At 46.9% G+C, this 21,804-nt stretch overlaps 2 protein-coding genes across 2 annotated transcripts in view; one reads left to right on the forward strand and one right to left on the reverse strand.

Moving 5' to 3' along the window:
* The window catches only part of LOC145357021 (diphosphoinositol polyphosphate phosphohydrolase 1), a 72,490-nt gene extending 67,021 nt beyond the window's left edge, over nt 1–5,469 (reverse strand). The window contains exon 1 of the mRNA XM_080210066.1: nt 4,990–5,469. Within this exon, the coding sequence (XP_080066192.1) occupies nt 4,990–5,088 (99 nt within the window). The 5' untranslated portion in view covers nt 5,089–5,469. The remainder of the gene's footprint in view (nt 1–4,989) is intronic.
* A 2,504-nt stretch (nt 5,470–7,973) lies between these two features.
* The window catches only part of LOC145356899 (uncharacterized), a 46,155-nt gene continuing 32,324 nt past the window's right edge, over nt 7,974–21,804 (forward strand). Inside the window, exon 1 of the mRNA XM_080209884.1 lies at nt 7,974–8,459. Within this exon, the coding sequence (XP_080066010.1) occupies nt 8,017–8,459 (443 nt within the window). The 5' untranslated portion in view covers nt 7,974–8,016. The remainder of the gene's footprint in view (nt 8,460–21,804) is intronic.

A 21,804-nucleotide genomic window follows, 5' to 3' on the forward strand; every position in this document is an offset into this window, starting at 1 on the left:
ACAATGATCAGGTATGAAATAGATTGCATCTGAAGATCAAATGAATGTGTGTTAGTTTAAAAAGTTTAAAAGGTGTGGAGAGTCTGCAGAAGGATCTAGATAGGCTGGGCGAATGGGCCAGGAAATGGCAAATGGAATTTAATGTTGGCAAGTGTGAAGTAATCCACTTTGGTAGGAAGGACTATTGCTTACGGGGCGAAAAACTGCAGCAGGCGATGGTGCAGAGGGACCTCGGGGTCCTTGTGCATGAGTCGCAGAAACCCAGCTTGCAGGTGCAGCAGGTGGTCAGGAAGGCAAATGGGATGCTGGCCTTCATAGCGAGGGGGATTGAATATAAAAGTAGGGAGGTCTTGCTGCAGCTGTATAGGGCATTGGTGAGGCCGCAGCTGGAGTAGTGTGTGCAGTTTTGGGCGCCGCACCTGCGCAAAGATATTTTGGCCTTGGAGGGAGTGCAGAGGAGGTTTACTAGGCTGATACCAGAGTTGAGGGGCTTGAGCTATGAGGAGAGGCTGAATAAACTGGGCTTGTACTCATTAGAGTTTAGAAGAATGAGGGGAGATCTCATTGAGACTTATAAGATGATGAATGGGATGGATAGGATAGAGGTGGAGAGACTCTTCCCGCTCAAAAAGGACAGTAGGACTAGGGGGCACAGCCTCAAGATAAAAGGGGGGCGGTTTAGAATGGAGTTGAGGAGGAACTTCTTCACTCAAAGGGTGGTGAATCTCTGGAATTCTCTGCCCGTTGAAGTGGTGGAGGCTGCCTCGCTAAATATTTTTAAGACACGGGTTGATGGGTTTTTGATAAGAGAGGGGATTAAGGGTTATGGGGAGAAAGCGGGAAAGTGGAACTGAGCAGCGACAGATCAGCCATGATCTTACTGAATGGCGGGGCAGGCTCGAAGGGCTGGATGGCCTACTCCTGCTCCTATTTCTTATGTTCTTAACACTAATACAGACATTAAACAAAGTTGTCCAATGGGCTACATCAGATATAATGAATTTTTCCAATTTCTAGTCCGTAAGTTGCCACATTGCCTGCCCAGGGATCAAGTAATTTTCTGACACAAGCACCTGCTGCATACAGGCATGATGGAAGCCAATTAGGAAGAAATGGCTTTCACAAATAGGTTTCACGTATTAGTTATCATTTAGGTCAGGTAAAAAGAACGCAGGCTTAGAAACAGCGTTATGCTGATTTTCATCTATTATTTTACTCTAAATTCAACAATCTTCACTACTTGATGCATGGCAAAGCTGTTTCTGAAACAGTTATAGCTTAAAAGTCTTCAGAGACCAGACAGCTTCATTGTGTTACTGTAACATATTTGATTTACTCTCAAAGTGAAACTCAAACAATTTGTCATTCAAATGCCAGCACATTCCCACGTCATCTTTTGCTCCTTGAACGAGAAGGGCATCAAACGACCATTTCCCTGCTCAACAGGAGTTGCAAACAAGAACTTTCTTGTTGTTCATAATATTGGATAAACAGGGAAGACTGTAGCAACCATAATGCTTCCACGCATATACATATCGCCAAAAGCCAGGACATGTTGAAACTGATTGGAAAATGTGACACTTCAAGAATATAGATCCAAAACAACCAAGCTTTGTTTTTGATTAACTCGCATTTTCACCAGTTAAAAAAAAATGCAGGCAGATGCTGACTTCAGATGTTTCCAGTTGCTTGTGTCAATTTAAATCTCACTACTTTTTAAATATGATAGCAGCTTAAAAGCAAGGAATTGCATACATGCTTTCAAAATGGTGAACTACGGCGTTTTTATAAAATATTTGTTGACATGGAGCAATGAACCTTTCCTTGTCTCCGTCCTTTTGCAAAGCTGCCAGCCCACCTGCCAGTTACAGAAGTCAACCTTGCCTGACATGACTAACTTGCAGCATGATTAACACCCCCCACAGCGCTCTCTTACATTGTGTGTAAGCAGCAAATTACTATTCAGCAAGCGAGCTTCGTTTCTTTTGTATATAAAAGAAATGCACAAGGCGCATTAAAACTAGTTAAGACTGCAGGGAAGACATTCCCCACCCAACAAGTCTGCAATACGTCCAGTGGAAAAGAATTTGGGGATACGCAGTGACAGTCTTATTCAATGAGAAAGACACTAATGCAATCCATGTTGGGGGGGGGAGGTGGGGGGGACGTGGGGGCGGTGGAAGAGAGGGGGGGACGTGGGGGCGGTGGAAGAGAGGGGGGGACGTGGGGGCGGTGGAAGAGAGGGGGGGACGTGGGGGCGGTGGAAGAGAGGGGGGGACGTGGGGGCGGTGGAAGAGAGGGGGGGACGTGGGGGCGGTGGAAGAGAGGGGGGGACGTGGGGGCGGTGGAAGAGAGGGGGGGACGTGGGGGCGGTGGAAGAGAGGGGGGGACGTGGGGGCGGTGGAAGAGAGGGGGGGACGTGGGGGCGGTGGAAGAGAGGGGGGGACGTGGGGGCGGTGGAAGAGAGGGGGGGACGTGGGGGCGGTGGAAGAGAGGGGGGGACGTGGGGGCGGTGGAAGAGAGGGGGGGACGTGGGGGCGGTGGAAGAGAGGGGGGGACGTGGGGGCGGTGGAAGAGAGGGGGGGACGTGGGGGCGGTGGAAGAGAGGGGGGGACGTGGGGGCGGTGGAAGAGAGGGGGGGACGTGGGGGCGGTGGAAGAGAGGGGGGGACGTGGGGGCGGTGGAAGAGAGGGGGGGACGTGGGGGCGGTGGAAGAGAGGGGGGGACGTGGGGGCGGTGGAAGAGAGGGGGGGACGTGGGGGCGGTGGAAGAGAGGGGGGGACGTGGGGGCGGTGGAAGAGAGGGGGGGACGTGGGGGCGGTGGAAGAGAGGGGGGGACGTGGGGGCGGTGGAAGAGAGGGGGGGACGTGGGGGCGGTGGAAGAGAGGGGGGGACGTGGGGGCGGTGGAAGAGAGGGGGGGACGTGGGGGCGGTGGAAGAGAGGGGGGGACGTGGGGGCGGTGGAAGAGAGGGGGGGACGTGGGGGCGGTGGAAGAGAGGGGGGGACGTGGGGGCGGTGGAAGAGAGGGGGGGACGTGGGGGCGGTGGAAGAGAGGGGGGGACGTGGGGGCGGTGGAAGAGAGGGGGGGACGTGGGGGCGGTGGAAGAGAGGGGGGGACGTGGGGGCGGTGGAAGAGAGGGGGGGACGTGGGGGCGGTGGAAGAGAGGGGGGGACGTGGGGGCGGTGGAAGAGAGGGGGGGACGTGGGGGCGGTGGAAGAGAGGGGGGGACGTGGGGGCGGTGGAAGAGAGGGGGGACGTGGGGGCGGTGGAAGAGAGGGGGGGACGTGGGGGCGGTGGAAGAGAGGGGGGGACGTGGGGGCGGTGGAAGAGAGGGGGGGACGTGGGGGCGGTGGAAGAGAGGGGGGGACGTGGGGGCGGTGGAAGAGAGGGGGGGACGTGGGGGCGGTGGAAGAGAGGGGGGGACGTGGGGGCGGTGGAAGAGAGGGGGGGACGTGGGGGCGGTGGAAGAGAGGAGGGGACGTGGGGGCGGTGGAAGAGAGGAGGGGACGTGGGGGCGGTGGAAGAGAGGAGGGGACGTGGGGGCGGTGGAAGAGAGGAGGGGACGTGGGGGCGGTGGAAGAGAGGAGGGGACGTGGGGGCGGTGGAAGAGAGGAGGGGACGTGGGGGCGGTGGAAGAGAGGAGGGGACGTGGGGGCGGTGGAAGAGAGGAGGGGACGTGGGGGCGGTGGAAGAGAGGAGGGGACGTGGGGGCGGTGGAAGAGAGGAGGGGACGTGGGGGCGGTGGAAGAGAGGAGGGGACGTGGGGGCGGTGGAAGAGAGGAGGGGACGTGGGGGCGGTGGAAGAGAGGAGGGGACGTGGGGGCGGTGGAAGAGAGGAGGGGACGTGGGGGCGGTGGAAGAGAGGAGGGGACGTGGGGGCGGTGGAAGAGAGGAGGGGACGTGGGGGCGGTGGAAGAGAGGAGGGGACGTGGGGGCGGTGGAAGAGAGGAGGGGACGTGGGGGCGGTGGAAGAGAGGAGGGGACGTGGGGGCGGTGGAAGAGAGGAGGGGACGTGGGGGCGGTGGAAGAGAGGAGGGGACGTGGGGGCGGTGGAAGAGAGGAGGGGACGTGGGGGCGGTGGGAGAGAGGAGGGGACGTGGGGGCGGTGGGAGAGAGGAGGGGACGTGGGGGCGGTGGGAGAGAGGAGGGGACGTGGGGGCGGTGGGAGAGAGGAGGGGACGTGGGGGCGGTGGGAGAGAGGAGGGGACGTGGGGGGGGGGTGGAGGAGAGGAGGGGACGTGGGGGGGGGTGGTGGAGGAGAGGAGGGGGGTGGTGGAGGAGAGGAGGGGACGTGGGGGGGGTGGTTGTGGAGAGGAGGGGACGTGGGGGGGGGGGTGGTGGAGAGGAGGGGACGTGGGGGGGGGGTGGTGGAGAGGAGGGGACGTGGGGGGGGTGGTGGTGGAGAGGAGGGGACGTGGGGGGGGTGGTGGTGGAGAGGAGGGGACGTGGGGGGGGGGTGGTGGAGAGGAGGGGACGTGGTGGAGGAGAGGAGGGGACGTGGGGGGGGGGGGGGTGGAGGAGAGGAGGGGACGTGGCAGGGGGGTGGTGGAAGAGAGGAGGGGACGTGGGGGGTGGGAGCTGGGCAGGGGACATCATCCAGTCTGTCTCAGGGAGTTAGGGGGAATACAGTCTGTGTGTCTCTGGGAGGGGTAAATAGTCTGCCTCGGGGGGTGGGATACTATCTGCCTGTCTCCCGGTGGGAGGGGTGGTGTGGAAGGCAAGAAATACTGTCCATCTCCCGGGAAGGCGGCGATAACAGTCCTCTGTCTCTCTCCACCTTGAGGGGGTGGTGGAGATTCTATCTGCCCTGGTGGGTGGAACTTTGCCTGGGGGTGTCGGGGAGGAGGAACTGTTTGTTTGCCTTGGTGGGGGAGAGGAACTGTCTGAAGCCGCCCCCCCGCCAGACCCAACCCCACCCAAAACACCTCAGCAAACCTGCAGAAACTGGGTCCAGGTCTCCACCCCCTCCCCCCAAAAAACCTCTTACCTCCTCTTCGCTCTCGCTTTTGAAGCACAAACAGGCCGCTCGCTTCTTATACCCGTCCCCATCATAAGTCCGAGTCTGGTTTTGCTTTAATTTCATCATTTATGTTGTGTATTGTTTTGTTTGGTTAAAAAAAAAGTCCCGTATCGATTATTGTTCTCTCTCAGTCAGATTTTTTTTTGGCTTTCCCCAAAAGGAAAACTTCGCGGTGGGGAGAGCAACACACAAAGGCCGAGATAATTCCTCGCTCCCTTGTCAATGTGGAGAACCGATGGGGCGGGGGGGGAGGGGGTGTTGGGGGGAGAGAGAGAGAGAAGGGGAATGAATATAACGGGACACTCAGCCAGCCAGCCAGCCGCCGGGACAGTTATCCTCCACCACCGCCGCCGCTGCCTTCTTGCTTCATATTGCCACAGCCATTCTCTGGGACACCAGTTCCTCCTCCGCCGCTGCCGCCGCCATCTTAGCCGCACCGCGCCACAACCGAACCTGCTGCACAAAGGGAGCGCGTGGTGGCAGAGGGGCGGGGCTTCTCCCAGGCACTAGCCACTCAGCGGCAGGGCCCCAAGCCCGCTTCGCCAATCGGCGACGCCGTCCGCTGCAGCCCCGCCCTCCCCTTCTCCCTCCTCCCACAACTAAGTTTGGTTGGACGCCGCCGCCTGGACTCTGATTCCAGCAATGAGCGCTGGCGGCCCCTAGGGGCGCGGCGGCTCCCACCTCCTCCACCTACCTAGACCCAATGTGTGAAGACAAAGAGCTGAAGCTCATGTGTAATTGAGCGTGTCTTTCTTTTTTAAATATATTTTTTCCAGATTTGTAACTGCTTTCCCGTTCCTTTGAAAGGGGAGGCCGTAAATTAATTCCACCAAAGATTTTGGCTCGTTTCCATTGATGAGCTGAAATTAAATGGGGCATTGTCTGAGTTGGGATCTCAAGGACAGCTCCTCCATGGTTTTGCGTTTATTATGGTGTGAATGCATCGTATATCGTGGGCAGCCTTCCACCTGGTGTCCTCGGGCTAGCATGGGTAGACAGAATGGCCTCCTGTGTGTAACTTTTCTATGGTTCCTCCTTACAGAAGCATGAGCTGGTATACTAATTCGCACAAAGTCCCATTCACCCAGCACTGATATTCCTCTGTCCGCCACCCGACCCCCCCCCCCTTACTGTGCACAATTGGTGCATTTGAATATGCCACCCCTTTATTGTGGAATGGTGCATTTGTGAGTTTTTTTAGGTTGCTGCCTCCAAGGATCAGGGCACATAACTTGTGTACTCCTGGGTCAGGTAACACCTCAATTTAAAATACTCATTCACAAAATCTCTCCATGGCCTCAACAGCCACACTACCCCCCCGCCCCCCTACCCTGCTCCCATCTCAATATGCTCCTCCAGTCATACCACCTTTTGGGATATTTGACCTCCTCTAATTCTGCCCTGTTTTGCATCCTCAATTTTCATTGCTCCACCATTGGAGACCCAACTTGCAGTTGTCAAAGGGCGGCACAGTGGTTCGCACTTCTGCCTCACAGCGAGGAGGATGCAAGTTCGATTCCAGCCTTGGGTGACTGTATGGACTTCGCACATCCTCCCCATGTATGTTTCTTCTGGGTGCTCTGGTTTCCACCCACAGTCCAAAGATGTGCAGGTTAGGTGGATTGACCATGATAATTTCCCTTTAGTGTCTATAGAATCATAGAAACCGTACAGCACAGAAGGAGGACATTCAGCCCATCGAGTTTATACCGACCACGATTCCACCCAGGCCCTACCCCCGTGTTCCCACGCATTTAAACGCACTAAGGACAATTTTAACATGGCCAAGCAACCTAACACACACATCTTTGGACTGAGGGAAGAAACTGGAGCACCCGGAGGAAACCCACGCAGACAGAAAGAGAATGTGCAAACTCCACACAGACAGTGACCCAAGCCGGGGATCGAACCCAGGTCCCTGGAGCTGTGAAGCAGCAGTGCTAACCATTGTGCTACCGTGCCGCCCGATATGTTAGGTTAGGTGGATTAGCGATGGTAAAATGAGCCGGGTACCCGGGATAGGTGAAAGATAACCAAAAGAGAAAATACTGGAAAATCTCAGCAGGTCTGGCAGCATCTGTAAGGAGAGGAAAGGGCTGACGTTTCGAATCCGGACGATCTTTTGTCAAAGCTAAAAGGCATAGAAAGATGAAAGGTGAAAAATCTGTCGTTTAGGTGAACGGGGGCGCGGGGTAGCTGCTTGAGATGCACTTTCGCAGATTCAATGCAGACTCGATGGGCCGAATGGCCTCCTTCTGCATTGTACGAATTCCCTGGATTCAATGCTTTATAAAGCCTGGAATTCCTTTCCTATACTCTTCCCCCTCATCCAACCTTTCTCCGGCTCTTCCTTTACAGACCCTCCTGAAAACCATCCTCCTTGTTCAAACTTGGGGTCATGTGTTCCAATATCTACCTCCTCATGTGGTTGAATGTTTATTTTTCTTTGAGAATACTCCTATCTGCAGTGCCTTGCCGTTATGTTATTGCCTTAAGTATAAAATATATATTAAAAAACTCGCGTTGTTTCTGTTGGCCGGCTGTTTTACTGCATGCCCGTGTGACAAAATTGACAAGACAAAGAGTTATCCATTTTACGAAAGGATTTATTCTTTTCTGTTGTAAAATGTGGCTCACCCGTTCTTCATTCCGACTTTATGGGTCTCTTTGTTCTTGCATTTGTGACCTTTAGTCGCTCGGCTTTGGCTGGTCGAAACGGAAGCAAACGCAATCACCAGAAAGGCCATCTATAAATGGCAATGTGGCCCAACAAAGGGATCGAACTGTTGGGTCATTTGGTTTTGAAGTTCGTCTGCAAGCACCGACATTCTCTCCGACCTTTAGGTTCTAGAATAGGAACTTGTTCATCCCCCCCACCCGTCCCCCCCCCCACCCACCCCACCATCGCAACTGTTTCCCCGAATTTTGCCAACTCCAGATGCCAACTGTCACCGAATACTATTTCAATTCAAAACGGTACCTGCCATTGATAAAATGTTTCAGATCTTCCCCATTGTCTTTCACAGCCTCAACAAACGGAAATACTTGCTGTCAAGCGAAGAAGGGAAATATTCGGAGATGCAGGACCTGGCCTTGGAAAACTGGCAAGAGCTGACCATGTCGAGGTCCGTGCCAGATTCATCACCCTCCGGCGTCAAGTCCCGGAGCCAGGGGGAAGTCTCGCTGTTGGAGGACTTGAAAGGTCTCCAGATGTTGCCCGAAGGGTCATATGTCGTGAGCGGGGCCGGCATACGGCCAGCAGCGCCGAAAATGTTCGAAAACCTGCCCCCTTCTCCCGAGGGAATGGTCAAGGGAGTTGATGAGTCTGAGAAAGAAGCGCCTCCGAAGCCAGCCAGTCCTTCCAAAGAATCACAGATCCAATTCCCTACAGACGCAGCCTCAAGATGGCACACATGTAGCCCAGAGAGGAAAAGCAAGTAAGTAAGGATTTAAACATAAAATACCGCCGGGTTGCCTCTCCCCGTTTAACAGAAACTAATTCCGTGACTTTGAGAGCTGGACACACTCCCCTGTGAGCATGGGTTCGAATTCAAACCAAGTTTAAAAAGAACCAAAGCCCCCCTCCAATCTACCCATCTCTGAGGCCCTTACACTTAAATCATTTTGGAGTTTCGAAAACCAATTCTTAACCGGAACAGACAATACAAAACTGCCAAAAAAAAAACAAATCTGTTTTGAAACAGGAAACAGGGTGAAGAAATGTAACCGTCAAATTTGTGTCGTAGAAGGGGTCAGGACTTTAGACAGCAAATTCAATTTCTGTCTCTCCAGACAGCAGCAAAGGCTCTTTTGAAAGAGAACCGGGGACATGTGCATTAAAAATGGGTCACCTACTTAAACCCAAACATATTTTCCCCCATAATTGCTGAGTTTTATTCTAAAACAGTGATAGGAAATTATAAAACCTTTCGGTTCAATCTACATCTAGCCAACCAACCCTTCATCATTGCTCTCCGCACACCCTGCCCCCTGCACAGAGACTCTTTAATCCCCGACCCCTTGCAGTTTACCTCTTCCCATTCGGATTCCATTTCAATTCACAAAAAGCGCTCTCCCTTCAAATTCTTCTTTCCTTTTGAGATATCTGTGCTAGATCAGAGACAGTGTTATATCCCTTTCTGTTCCAGGCCTGGGAATTAACAATACACTCCCCCTCCCCCACCCCAGCCATTCTTCCCTTTTTGATCACAATGGCCCTTCTTCCTCTCTCTGCTTCGTAATGATATTGCTGCTGCTTCGCCTCAGGGGCGGCTTTGATCTTGCCCGCATCTATTACGAGGCCCAGCTTGTAATTGTCGACACAGAACCCATTACTGGGGCCACGGAAGCGACCGCAGTCAGGGCCAGCAGCGGGAATCAAGGGGCCGAGTGACACTGATGTACTTGTCAAGATCTCGATGCAGAGAATCAACCATTGCATAGCAAATCCATCCACTCGCTGTTGCCTGAAGGATCAAAAAGACGTGCAGGTTTGAGCAACTTGTCTGACTAACCTTGAATGTTCTTCTGAGGAAACACTAGGAGCAATTTTTCTGAGCATAGCAAACCCAGGAAACTAGGGAAGGGAAGTGCAGTCTCCGATTTGTGCCTCCAACTTCTGAATGTCCTGACCTCATTTGAAAAGGTCCTCACAGTGTTCCATCTGAAGGAGGCACCAGCTACTCAAATCAAACCATTTTCACATTTATCCATTTAATCATATTTTTAACTTCAGGCCAACAATGCAGATTGATTTCTTGCCCAGCGCCCGTCCTGTTCTGTTGCAGCGAATACAATATCCGCCTACACTGAAGTCAAAGATGCTCTTGGACAACTCTGAAATGTGGAGGAATTTTAGTTACTGAATTTGCATCAGTGCCTTTCTTGCTTTTCTAGAGCTCACAGGAGTTGTGTCTCCCTAAAGTTTGGGTGCAGTGAGAACATCTGCCAAAGCTGCATATAGGGGTTCCCTTGGAATCCTTATATGTTTTGTGCCATGTGAAAGGGGGTCAGCTGTAAACGGTCCTTTAGCATTGCCAGTACGATATCCAAGGAGAAATGTCCTCTTGGAAGTTCACAGTGAGTGAGTGAGGTAGACATTCTGGTCGTTAGGGAGAGAGATAATGCTTTTAAAAGCTTTGGTTTCACAGGTAAAACATCAGAATTGTGCCGCCTGCTGAGACAGGACCTGAAACCAAAGTTATGAATCCTCCCAGCACTCTGTTCCAGTGTAGAGCACCAAAACAATTGAATGGTTTCAGGGTAAGAGAGATGTAGCTTGAATAAGCCACCTGCCAGTGTATCAGTGCATCCACATGTCATGGCTGCCTCCTTGGCTATGGATCAGTAAGAGTGTGCTTTTGGCTTGGACCAACTCACAGACTTGCCCAAGGTGTAATGATTGAGATCTCGGTGGATGCAGTAGCTTTAGTGGAGAGGTGCATTCATAACATAAATCTAAAAGGATATTACTATATTAATGTCCAGCTAATGGGCATTCAATTGGCACAAAACTATGTAAGTGAATCGTTACATGCACAATCCTTTCATATATAGAAGTTGACACTTATTTCAAGAATATGTGTGTATTTCCAATACCATGCATCAGCTTCTCACACATGCAAAATATAGATGCCTTCACACTTGTTTGTGTGGTGGAGATGATATACACACAGTGACTTCAACAAACTTGCATCCTGCAAAAGGATTCTTTTGAAAGCAGGATAATGGTGACCTGGAATCATTGTCTGCCTGAATGTTGCAGGAGGTTATGTCATTTCTTCATCCCTGTTCTTAGTTTTCAATTATTCACATTTAGTAGTGCTCCCCTCGTAATCTTTCTCGATAGTCCCCCACCCAGCTCCCAACCCCAAGTTGTCACTAGACTGCTGTATGCCAAGTCTTGGCATTGTGAATGCACAACACTCTCCTTCAATAGCTTGGCTTGTTTGTTTTCTCTTGCAGAGCCAAATCCAATTTTCACGCCTTATTGCAGCATCAAGGTTTCCTGCAGTATTTTTCCCCCTTTCTATTCAGCAGTTGCAATCATGGGAGGGTGATGCTGATTTGTTAGCTTTTTATGCATTATATCATTATAGATACTGGTTGGTAAGGTGTGACTTGTGATGGCTAAGTTGATCTTTATTGCACATGAGACTGTTTCATTTTTACTTGTAAGTATTTTAACTGGCTCACTACATTATGTGATAGGAATAGTTTGCCCAAGCCCCATGACATTTTTAAACATATGTAAAGGTTAATACTTACCACCTTCTGGGAAAGTCAATAATGTTAACTGTATAGTAATTGAATAATTGTATTTGGGTGGTGGGCATTAAATGGAGATTCTCATATATACTACAGACTGAAATCTTTGAAATTCAATGGCATTACCATCGCTGAACCCCCAGTATTCACATCCTTGGGGTTGCCATTGACCAGAACCTGAACTGGACTAGCCATATAATCCTGATTGTGCAAGAGCAGGTCAGGAGCAAGGAATCCTTCAGCAAGGAATTCACTTCTTGACTCCCAAAAGCCTGTCCACTATCTACAAGGCACAAGTCAGGAGTGTGTTGGAATATTCCCCACTTACCTGGATGAGTGCAGCTCCAACAACATTCAAGAAGTTCAACACCATCCAGGACAAAGCAGCCGACTTGATTGCCAAACCATCCACAAACATTCACTCTCTCCAACACTGATGGACAGTGGTAGCAGTCTGTACATCTACAGGTGCACTGCAGGAACTCACCAAGGCTTCTTAGGCAGCATTTTCCAAACCCACGACCACAGAAAGGCAAGGGCAGCAGATACTTGGGAACACCACCACCAGGAGGTTTCCCTCCAAGTCATTCACCATCCTGGCTTGGAAATTCCTTCACTGCCTTTCCTTCATTTGTTGCTGGATCAAAATCCTGGAACTTGGTTAGTGGGTTAGACCTAACATGTTTGTAACATGTATTGCTGTCAATAAAAGTTTGTAAGTATTTAAATATTAGGTTCCAGTTCTATCTTTTGCTGCCTGTCTATTTGAAAGTGAACAATTAAACTTATTTCTGAATTGTTGTCACATCCTTACAGCAATCCTGCTGCCTTTGATGACCTCAGCTAGCTCTTGCCTTGCCCTGCAAGCCATGGTTTTCATAGCAGCAATGCTTATCATCATTTCCCTTACTCTCTCGGTTTCCGTCCTCTGCAATAGTCATAAGTAGCTATCTGTCTAAGGGCAGATTTCTCCATGCTTTGTGATCTTGTAGTTCCTCTTCAGTTGCTTGTAGGAGCCTCCCATTTTCAATTTCAGTTGCCTTGGTCTACATCCATCTAATCTTCCTTCAATCATCTCCTTCAGCAAGTTCTCATGCCTTAGAATATGGCCAAAACAATCTTGTTGCCTTTTCTTGATGATATTCACTAAAGGCCTTTTCTCCTCTACGATGCTGTGAACTTCTTCATTTCACTTGTGCTCGCTCCAACTGACTCACTCCACCCTTCTCCCAAATCCCATTTGACAACTTTCTAATCTTTGGATATCTGCTTTTCTAAAGACCCATGTTTCAGCCTCATACAATGATACATCCAAATCCCAGTCCTGATTACATTGAATGTGATTTTGTGGATTATGAGAAAGCTTCCAACCTGATGAACTGACAAAAAACACTTAGAGTTGATTGGAGACATAAAGGAATAATTGTAGTTGTGTACATGCAAAAGACTGTTACAATCAGGCTAATGTTTGGTGAAACTGAACATAACGCAACTGGGTGTGGGGAAAGACAAGCTCTCTACTATCTCTTTGAGGACTGTGCAGAAGTCATGATAAAAGAAAGAACCAGAAGAAGTATAGAAAAGTGTGTCAAAGCAGGAAATCACATGATTAAGGTAGTGAGGTTTGCAGACATCCAGGTCTAGTGGCTAGCACAACAGAAGATCTGCAGATACTACTGGGTAGAATTAAGTGGTGAAAACTTGCAGAATGAAAATTAATGTAAAAAAAAGTCAAAAGCTGTGAAGATTGGAATAATATTGGGAAAGCAAAGGTCAAGAAAAGTGGTCAACTGCTGGAATGGGTATCACAATCTAAGTACCTCAGAAGCACTTATCAGAAGATGGTTGCGGCCATAAAGAAATCAGAGCAAGAATAGCAAAGACAAACAATGCATTATCCAAACATAAAGAATTGGTCAGTAAAAAAATGAGTCGAGATCTTTAAAAATCTTCTGTGCTGATACATAAAATTCAGGCACTATATTAGTCCACTGAAAAAATGTTAGTACTAATCTATAAAAAAATCAAAAACTTTTGTTTTTAATGAAACATGAAAGATAAAAAACACAACATTTTTGACTTCAAGGCAATAACACTTCCAAGCCTGCAGCAGTTACAAGTTACAGATTTGCTATCATTTGATATGTTTTTCATTCAACACCAATCCTTGTTGTCCATAATGCTATCTTCAAATATGACAACTTGACAATATAGTGATCAAAGCACAAGTTAAAATCATGAGTGGTGTGCCTTTAATTGCAATAACTCACTGCATTTTTAAGTCCTGTTTCATCAAATTCTCAGACAGATTTTTCACAAAAAGTTCTAAAGAAAACAACTCTTCTAAATAGGCAGAATCCAAACAATAATAAAACTTATGTTTTGTTAACAAGAAGAGCAGCATTCAGTTGCTAGCAGTACCTTGGGAAAATAGATATCACAATAAGCTGTGTATATACTACTTGGAAATTGGCATGGTTGGGATTTTCCAACTTTCTTTGGAATTCCAATGCAACTTTGACAAGACTTCTACCTTCATCAGTGGCTTGCCCCAGCACTGGCTGATTTTCAAGCACTAGGGTATTTAAAGCTCTTATTTTAAATAAATTCACAGTCCATTGTACTCCTTGATCTCCCTTCACTGGGGAGCCTACCAAGGTGGTGTGTACAAAATATTCTGCCTGGCATTGGAACCTTCAACAGTTGCAGTGTAGTTCACAGCCTACAGAATGCCTAAATTAGCTTTTTAATTTGGTGCTCAATCCTGGCTCATCCTATAACATGTTCAGCCTGTGATCCAATGCCTGTAATAATATCAAATTTAACCATTCCACCTCCAGAATAACCTTGGATGCCATTTCTCATTAGCGTGTAATTAGCATCGGCCCACCTATATTGAGACAAATCCCTGCAGTGTTGGAGATGGAAGGGTGTTGGAACAAGTGGAGAAGCAAGTTGAACAAGATTGGTGGAACGGCAAATTGTGCGGAGGGTGTGGAAAGTCTGCAGAAGGATCTAGATAGGCTGGGCGAATGGGCCAGGAACTGGCAAATGGAATTTAATGTTGGTAAGTGTGAAGTTGTCCACTTTGGTAGGAATAATGGTAGGAAGGACTATTACGTACATGGCGAAAAACTGCAGCATGCAACGGTGCAGAGGGACCTCGGGGTCCTTATGCATGAGTCGCAAAAACCCAGGCTGCAGGTGCAGCAGGTGGTCAGGAAGGCGAATGGGATGCTGGCCTTCATAGCGAGGGGGATTGAATATAAAAGTAGGGAGGTCTTGCTGCAACTGTACAGATCACTGGTGAGGCCGCAGCTGGAGTACTGTGTGCAGTTTTGGTCGCTGCACTTACGCAAGGATATTTTGGCCTTGGAGGGAGTGCAGAGGAGGTTTACTAGGCTGATACCGGAGTTGAGGGGGTTGAACTATGAGGAGAGGCTGAATAAACTAGGCTTGTACTCGTTAGAGTTTAGAAGAATGAGGGGAGATCTCATTGAGACATATAAGATGATAAATGGGATGGATAGGATAGAGGTGGAGAGGCTCTTCCCACTCAGAAAGGACAGTAGGACTAGAGGGCACAGCCTCAAGATAGGGGGGGGCAGTTTAGAACGGAGTTGAGGAGGAACTTCTTCACTCAAAGGGTGGTGAATCTCTGGAATTCTCTGCCCGTTGAAGTGGTGGAGGCTGCCTCGCTAAATATGTTTAAGACGTGGGTAGATAGGTTTTTGATAGGCAAGGGGACTAAGGGTTATGGGGAGAAGGCGGGAAAGTGGAACTGAGCCACTTCAGATCAGCCATGATCTTATTGAATGGTGGGGCAGGCTCGAAGGGCTAGCTGGCCTACTCCTGCTCCTATTTCTTATGTTCTTATAACAGTTTTTGGACTAACTTCCTGTCCATGCTTGCATGAGTGACAGCAGGGACCAATGGAAAATCATGCCTCCTAATAAAATGTTAGAGAAATTAATACTAGACAAACAATTTCCATCTCCTGTCCAACACCGCAAGAATATTAAACAGAAACTATTGCAATCATAACCATCTTATTACCCTGATGTATTACCAAAGTTCTTTGGTAATATTCTACAGTGACTGTTACTACAGAGAAAAATGTCAAGTATTCTGTATCAGCAACACTCAAAAAAAGGCAACAAACAAAATGACCGGTTAAGCTGTTATTATCAGTTAAAGAAGGGATGTAAGGTAGGACATAGGCAAACCATATCTCCAGTGGAAACATGAGATACTGTGATGGATTCCATGTTTTCAACTTGTATTTTTGAAAAGAGGTACAGTGAAGTTTATTTATTAGTCACAAATAAGCTTTACATTAACACTGCAATGAAGTTACAGTGAAAATCCCCTAGTTGCCGCACTCCAGCACCTGTTTGGATCAATGCACCTAACCAGCACATCTTTCAGATTGTGGGAGGAAACCGGAGCAGCTGGAGGAAACCCACGCAGATATAGTTAGTGACCCAAGCTGGGAATCAAGCCCAGGTCCCTGGTGCTGTGAGGTAGCAGTGCTAACCACTGTGCTGTCATGCCACCGTGCCGCCCCATAGAAGGGAAAAAAGTGAACCACACAACAACAGAAAGGGAGAATAGAAACTGACCTTCCCAGTTGCGATGGAAACTAAGGCTGAAACTGAGATTGGAAACTAAAACCTCTGAAGAGAATGAAACTTGGATGAAACTATACAAAAAGGACACAGAGCTATCAGAGCTCAGATGGTGCTGCTGCTGATAATTACAGTACTGCACTTCAGGCAGGCTGAAGACAATGGAAGTTATATCAGGAAGCTGAGCATAGGCAAATATACTATTGACCTTGCAGCTGTTTCTGTTACTTGAAGATGACATTGTGGATCTATACTATCCAGACCTTTGTAAGCAGAATTGAAGAGGTACTGCAATATGTGCCATTTTTGATGAAGACTAAACTCTTGGAACATGGGTTGGTTTTGCACTGCTGTTGTCTGGAAGTCAGACTGAATCCTAAAAGCTGAAATTCTTTGTGAAACTTGCACAACTTGTGATTAAGATTGATGACATATAGGCCCAGTGGATCACCAAACCCGTTTGTTAGGTCTGTTGTAGTTGTATCTGCTATTTAATGTTCAATTTATAGTTTGTAATCAACTACAATTTACCTGTTAATTCATATTTGGCCAATGTTGCTTCTGAGTTTTAGAATATGGGTGGTTACCCCAGACAATACTTAGTGTTTGCTTTGTTTGACACGTGTTTGATTAAAATTATTTTTGTTTAAACCCTGGAATCTTGTGGTTCCATTCTTTTAGTGTATCACTGCACTTTGGATTTCTTCTTGCTTAAAAAAAAGTTACTGGTCTCAACTGAGAATGTGTCAATATTCAATTCTAAATGACCAGAACAATAAAGTGAATCTTGGCTTAACATTTCATCTGGATGATGGTTTCTTCAATACTGCATTGAAGTGTAGCCTAGAATTGTGGTTTTCAAAGCGAGATGTGTGGACACTTTATAGAGCACCACAAAGTAGTCTGAAGATTAATGAATGAGGACGCAGGAAGTAGTCCAGGAATTTTAAATGTTTAGCTCACACCTGCTGGAACTGCTGACTCCGCACACTCTGGGCATCAAAATTGAATTGCCACGAGACCCAACTGAGTCTTCTGCTGCAATGAGAAACTCAATCTCTGCCTTCAACTTCCAAGTTTCTCATTGGAGCTTTTCCTTGGGGATTTCCTTCTATGCCTTCACTTCTTGAGCTGTTTTTCAGGCCAGAATGTTTCTTTTATTTTTCTTTAAGTTTTCCTGGATTTTAATTTTCTTTTGCAGTCTTGGCAAGGTTTTGAGTTGTTCCATTTGCTGTCACCATTTTGTAAGGTATTAGGTGTAGTTCAGTAAATCTTATTAAGGTTGTCCTAGGTAGCTCAATTGTAAGTATTATAAACAATTAGAAACTATACACATTGTTACAGTAAAAGTCCAAGCTTGATGTTGTTTCCATACTTGCTTCTACTCTTGGCTCTGTCCAACATTACACTGACCTCAGGTCATGTGCTCTCTATCATCATTGTATGGGGGACACTGTACTCAGTTGCATGTTAGCCCTTTATTTGTCAGAACCTTTACTATACAGAGTAGAGGCTGCACTGAAGGGCGAGACACATGCAAAAGTGCTGAGAGCTATTAGAATGAACATCATCATGGACTAGTCTTATTCCTCCTCACAGCTATTTCTGAATGATATTCTGCGGTGGTATGTCCCCAACCACTCTTTCTATATTCACCCCACTGTAGCTTACCTCCAGAATAGCCTTAGACATCACTAAATCTGAAATTGTGTATTGCCAACTGCTTATCTCCTGCTCTCTACTGCCTTTGTGTTGTATCAGACATTGGGACACAATTCATTGAACTTAATTGGAGGGGGCAGAGGGCGGACCATGGAAAGGTCTGTTGACCGCAAGTGGGATTTTCCGGTTTTGGGGCAAGCACGGCTGGAAAATCTCGCCCATAGTGTCAGTGAACAGAGTATAGGTCAGTTATTAAATTTCACAGTTACTGAGTCTACCAAATACTTTCATTGATTTGACAACAAATTTTGATGTTGTATCCCAATAGTATGTTAGTAAACACTTAGTCCAGGATTTTACCACCCAATATGGCGTGTCTCCCACTGGTGGATGCAGCAGGCCATTTCAGTTGCCATTTATTTCCATAGGACCCTAATATCCCACCTGCCCCTCTTTTATCAAAAGCTTTATTTAAACCATATTTTCAGTGCAGCATTTCCTTATGTTTTTTATTCTTATGTTCATGTTGCAGTCTAGGCGAACATTTAGTGCCTGTCCCTAATTCCCCTGAGAAGAAACTGGTTATTGTTGCATATTTTTAAAATTTACATGGGGATCCATGATTACTAATTCATTTGAAAAGGGGTCCTTCAACCAAACAAATTGGATACCCGCTAGCTTGTAATGTAAGCTCAAACTCCTCATTTTAAACTCTAACCCACAAACCTTGGATCCAGAGGCAAGAGTGTTACAAACGAAGCCACACTTGACAGAAATCAATATCATTGGCATTTGTATGTTGTCACTGAAACCTACACCTCACACACAGAGCTATAATTAAGTAAATGTGCTCTTACGCTAATCCATTTCTTGTGGTTACAAGCAGAGAGATAATATCAAAGGCTGTGTTTATGACAAGCTGGGCTTCACAAGGGAGGTGAGATAATTTGATCAAGATAGGGTAAAGGGATGGGACAAAAGGAGAAGGGAAAGGAGCCAGGGGACTGGAATGGAGGTGAGGGAGACAAGATGGAAATTTGAGTTCAAGTTTATTTATTAGTGTCACAAGTAGGCTTACATTATCAAACCCAGATCCCTGGCTCAGTGAGGGAGGAAGGGATAGAGAAAGTGAACATAGAACATTACAGCGCAGTACAGGCCCTTTGGCCCTCGATGTTGCGCTGACTAGTGGAACCAATCTAATGACCCTCTAACCTAAATAGAAAGAGAAGAAAAGGGCGTGGAGTATAGAGGAAAGGAGAGAGGCTAAAGAAAAAGCATCTAAATGGCAGGAAATAACATCGGATTTAAATAGGAAGTAAAGAGTTAAATTCTTAATGTGAGAGGTTATCTTTTTAGTAAGTCAGGGTTAGATGACAGACCATGCTGGTAGTATGGATGGTTCTTTGTTACTGCTTACCATTTTGCAAGTAGAGCATAATGCCCATTTCAGGTAACTGAATTAGGTAGGGTCTTCTAGATATATGTTTGGAACATGGTTGCTATTGCTATGATTGGCAACAAAATTACCCAGTTTTATGTTTATATGTGTTGCCTGGAGGCCATTTAAATATTTTTTGTCCTGACTGTTTTCCAAGATTCAATGCGCATCCACATTGTATTTCCAAAGAATCAGCAGATGATTTAACTTTCTGGGCACTTGTATTATTATTTTGTTTTTATTAATAGCCAGGATAGGAAAAATGCATATTTTCATATTACACATTATTTCTTGCTGGTGGATTAAGAATGTACATTGGAGCTGCAATGCAACATTAAGTACTATTCCAGTGCATTCAGTTTGAACATTTTATATTTGAATATTTTATTTCTATGGTGTAATTATTCTATGGTGTAACCCATAATAACTATACTTATAAAATGTTGATATTAGATATTACATTTACATACATGACTCAGTATATTGAGGCCCTGGTCAAGAAGAAGAAAGAGGCACATGACGTACATAGGCAACTGGGATCAAGTGAATTCCTTGAAGAGTATAGGGAGTGTAGGAGTAGAGTTAAGAGAGAAATCAGGAGGGCAAAAAGGGGACACAAGATTGTTTTGGCAGATAAGGCAAAGGAGAATCCAAAGAGCTTCTACAAATACATAAAGGCAAAAGAGTAACAAGGGAGAGAGTAGGGCCTCTTAGGGATCAACAAGGTCATCTATGTACGGATCCACAAGAGATGCGTGAGATTCTAAATGAATATTTCTCATCTGTATTTACTATTGAGAAAAGCATGGATATTAGGGAACATGGGGAAATAAATAGTGATGTCTTGAGGAGTGTACATATTACAGAGAAGGAGGTGCTGGAAGTCTTAAAGTGCATTAACATAAATAAATCCCTGGGACCTGATGAAGTGTATCCCAGGACATTGTGGGAATTTAAGGAGGAAATTTTAGGTCCCCTAGCCGAGATATTTGAATCATCGATTGTCAGGAGTGAGGTGCCTGAAGATTGGAGAGTGACAAATGTTGTGCTTTTGTTTAAAAAGGGCTTCAAGGAAAAGCCTGCAGGGAACTACAGGCCAGTGAGCCTCACATCTGTGGTAGTTAAGTTGTTGGAAGGTATTTTGAAAGACAGGATCTACAGGCATTTAGAGACACAAGGAGTGATTAGGGATAGTCAGTATGGCTTTGTGAGTGGAAAATCATGTCTCACAAATTTGATTGAGTTTTTTGAAGGGGCAACCAAGAAGGTAGATGAGGGCAGTGCTGTTGATGTTGTCTATATGGACTTTAGCAAGGCCTTTGACAAGGCACCGCATGGTAGGTTGTTGCATAAGGTTAAATCGTATGGGATCCAGAGTGAGGTATGTAAATGGGTACCAAATTGGCTTCTTGACAGAAGCTAGAGGGTTATTGTGGAGGGTTGTTTTTCAAACTGGAAGCCTGTGACCAGCGTGTGCCTCAGGGATCAGTGCTATGATCTGGATGAGAATATAGGAAGCATGGTTATTAAGATTGTCAATGACACCAAGATTGATGGCATAGTGGACAGTGAAGAAAGTTATCTCCAATTGCAAAGGGATCTTGACCAATTGGGCCAATGGGCTGATGAATGGCAGATGGAGTTTAATTTAGACAAATGTGAGGAGATGCATTTTGGTAGATTGAACCAGAACAGGACTTACTCAGTTAATGATTGGGCATTGGGGAGAGTTACAGAACAGAGATCTAGGGATACATGTTCGTAGATTCTTGAAGTCACAGGAGGACGAAGTGGTGAAGAAAGCATTTGGCATGCTTGGTTTCATCAGTCAGAACATTGAATACAGGAGTTGGGACGTCTTGTTGAAGTTGTACAAAACATTAGTAAGGCCACACTTGGAATACTGTGCACAGTTCTTGTCACCCTATGAGAGAAAGGATATTATTAAACTAGAAAAAGTGCAGAACAGAAAAGATTTACTAGGATGCTGCCGGGACTTGATGGTTTGATTATAAGGAGAGGCTAGATAGACTGGGACTTTCGTCCCTGGAGCATATGAGGCTGAGGGGTGAGGGGTGTATAAAATAATGAGGGGCAAAGATCAACTAGATAGTCAATATATTTTCGTAAAGGTAGCGGAGTCTAAAACTAGAGGACATAGGTTTAAGGGGAGAGGGGAAAGATACAGAAGGGTCCAGAGGGGCAATTTCTTTGCACAGAGGATGGTGAATGTCTGGAACAAGTTGTCAGCAGTCGTAGTAGAACTGGGTACAAATTTGTCTTTTAAAAAGCATTTAGACAGTTACGTGGATAAGATGTGTATCGAGGGATATGGGCTAAATGTGGGCAATTGGGATTAGCTTAGGGGTTTAAAAACGAAAGGGCAGCATGAACAAGTTGGACTGAAGAGCCTGATTCCATGCTGTAAACCTCTATGATTCTATATATATCTGATTCCAAATATATATACTGGGTGCAAGCTTACTGGCTCGCTGTGTTGGTAGATCAGAGTAGCGGTCAAGGAATATAGCACTGGGTGCGAATCAGATCGCTATCCTCCCGGCCCCTCTTTACAGGTGAAAACTCCTTTGCACCCAAAAATGGTACAAAGCCTATTAACATAAAAATGATAAGATTTAAAAGCATTTCCCTGGTTCAGCCCAGCTGCATTCACCCTCCTGGGTGCTTCCACTCTTCCCAGCGAGAATCACTGCTCCTCTGCAGTAGTGGGGATCAGGCATCATGGCCATGTTGGGGAGATCAGAGGCCACTGAAACTCCCGGA

Source organism: Carcharhinus amblyrhynchos, chromosome 22 (assembly GCF_965287045.1).
Source record: "Carcharhinus amblyrhynchos chromosome 22, sCarAmb.v2.hapA, whole genome shotgun sequence".
Lineage (NCBI taxonomy): Eukaryota > Metazoa > Chordata > Chondrichthyes > Carcharhiniformes > Carcharhinidae > Carcharhinus > Carcharhinus amblyrhynchos.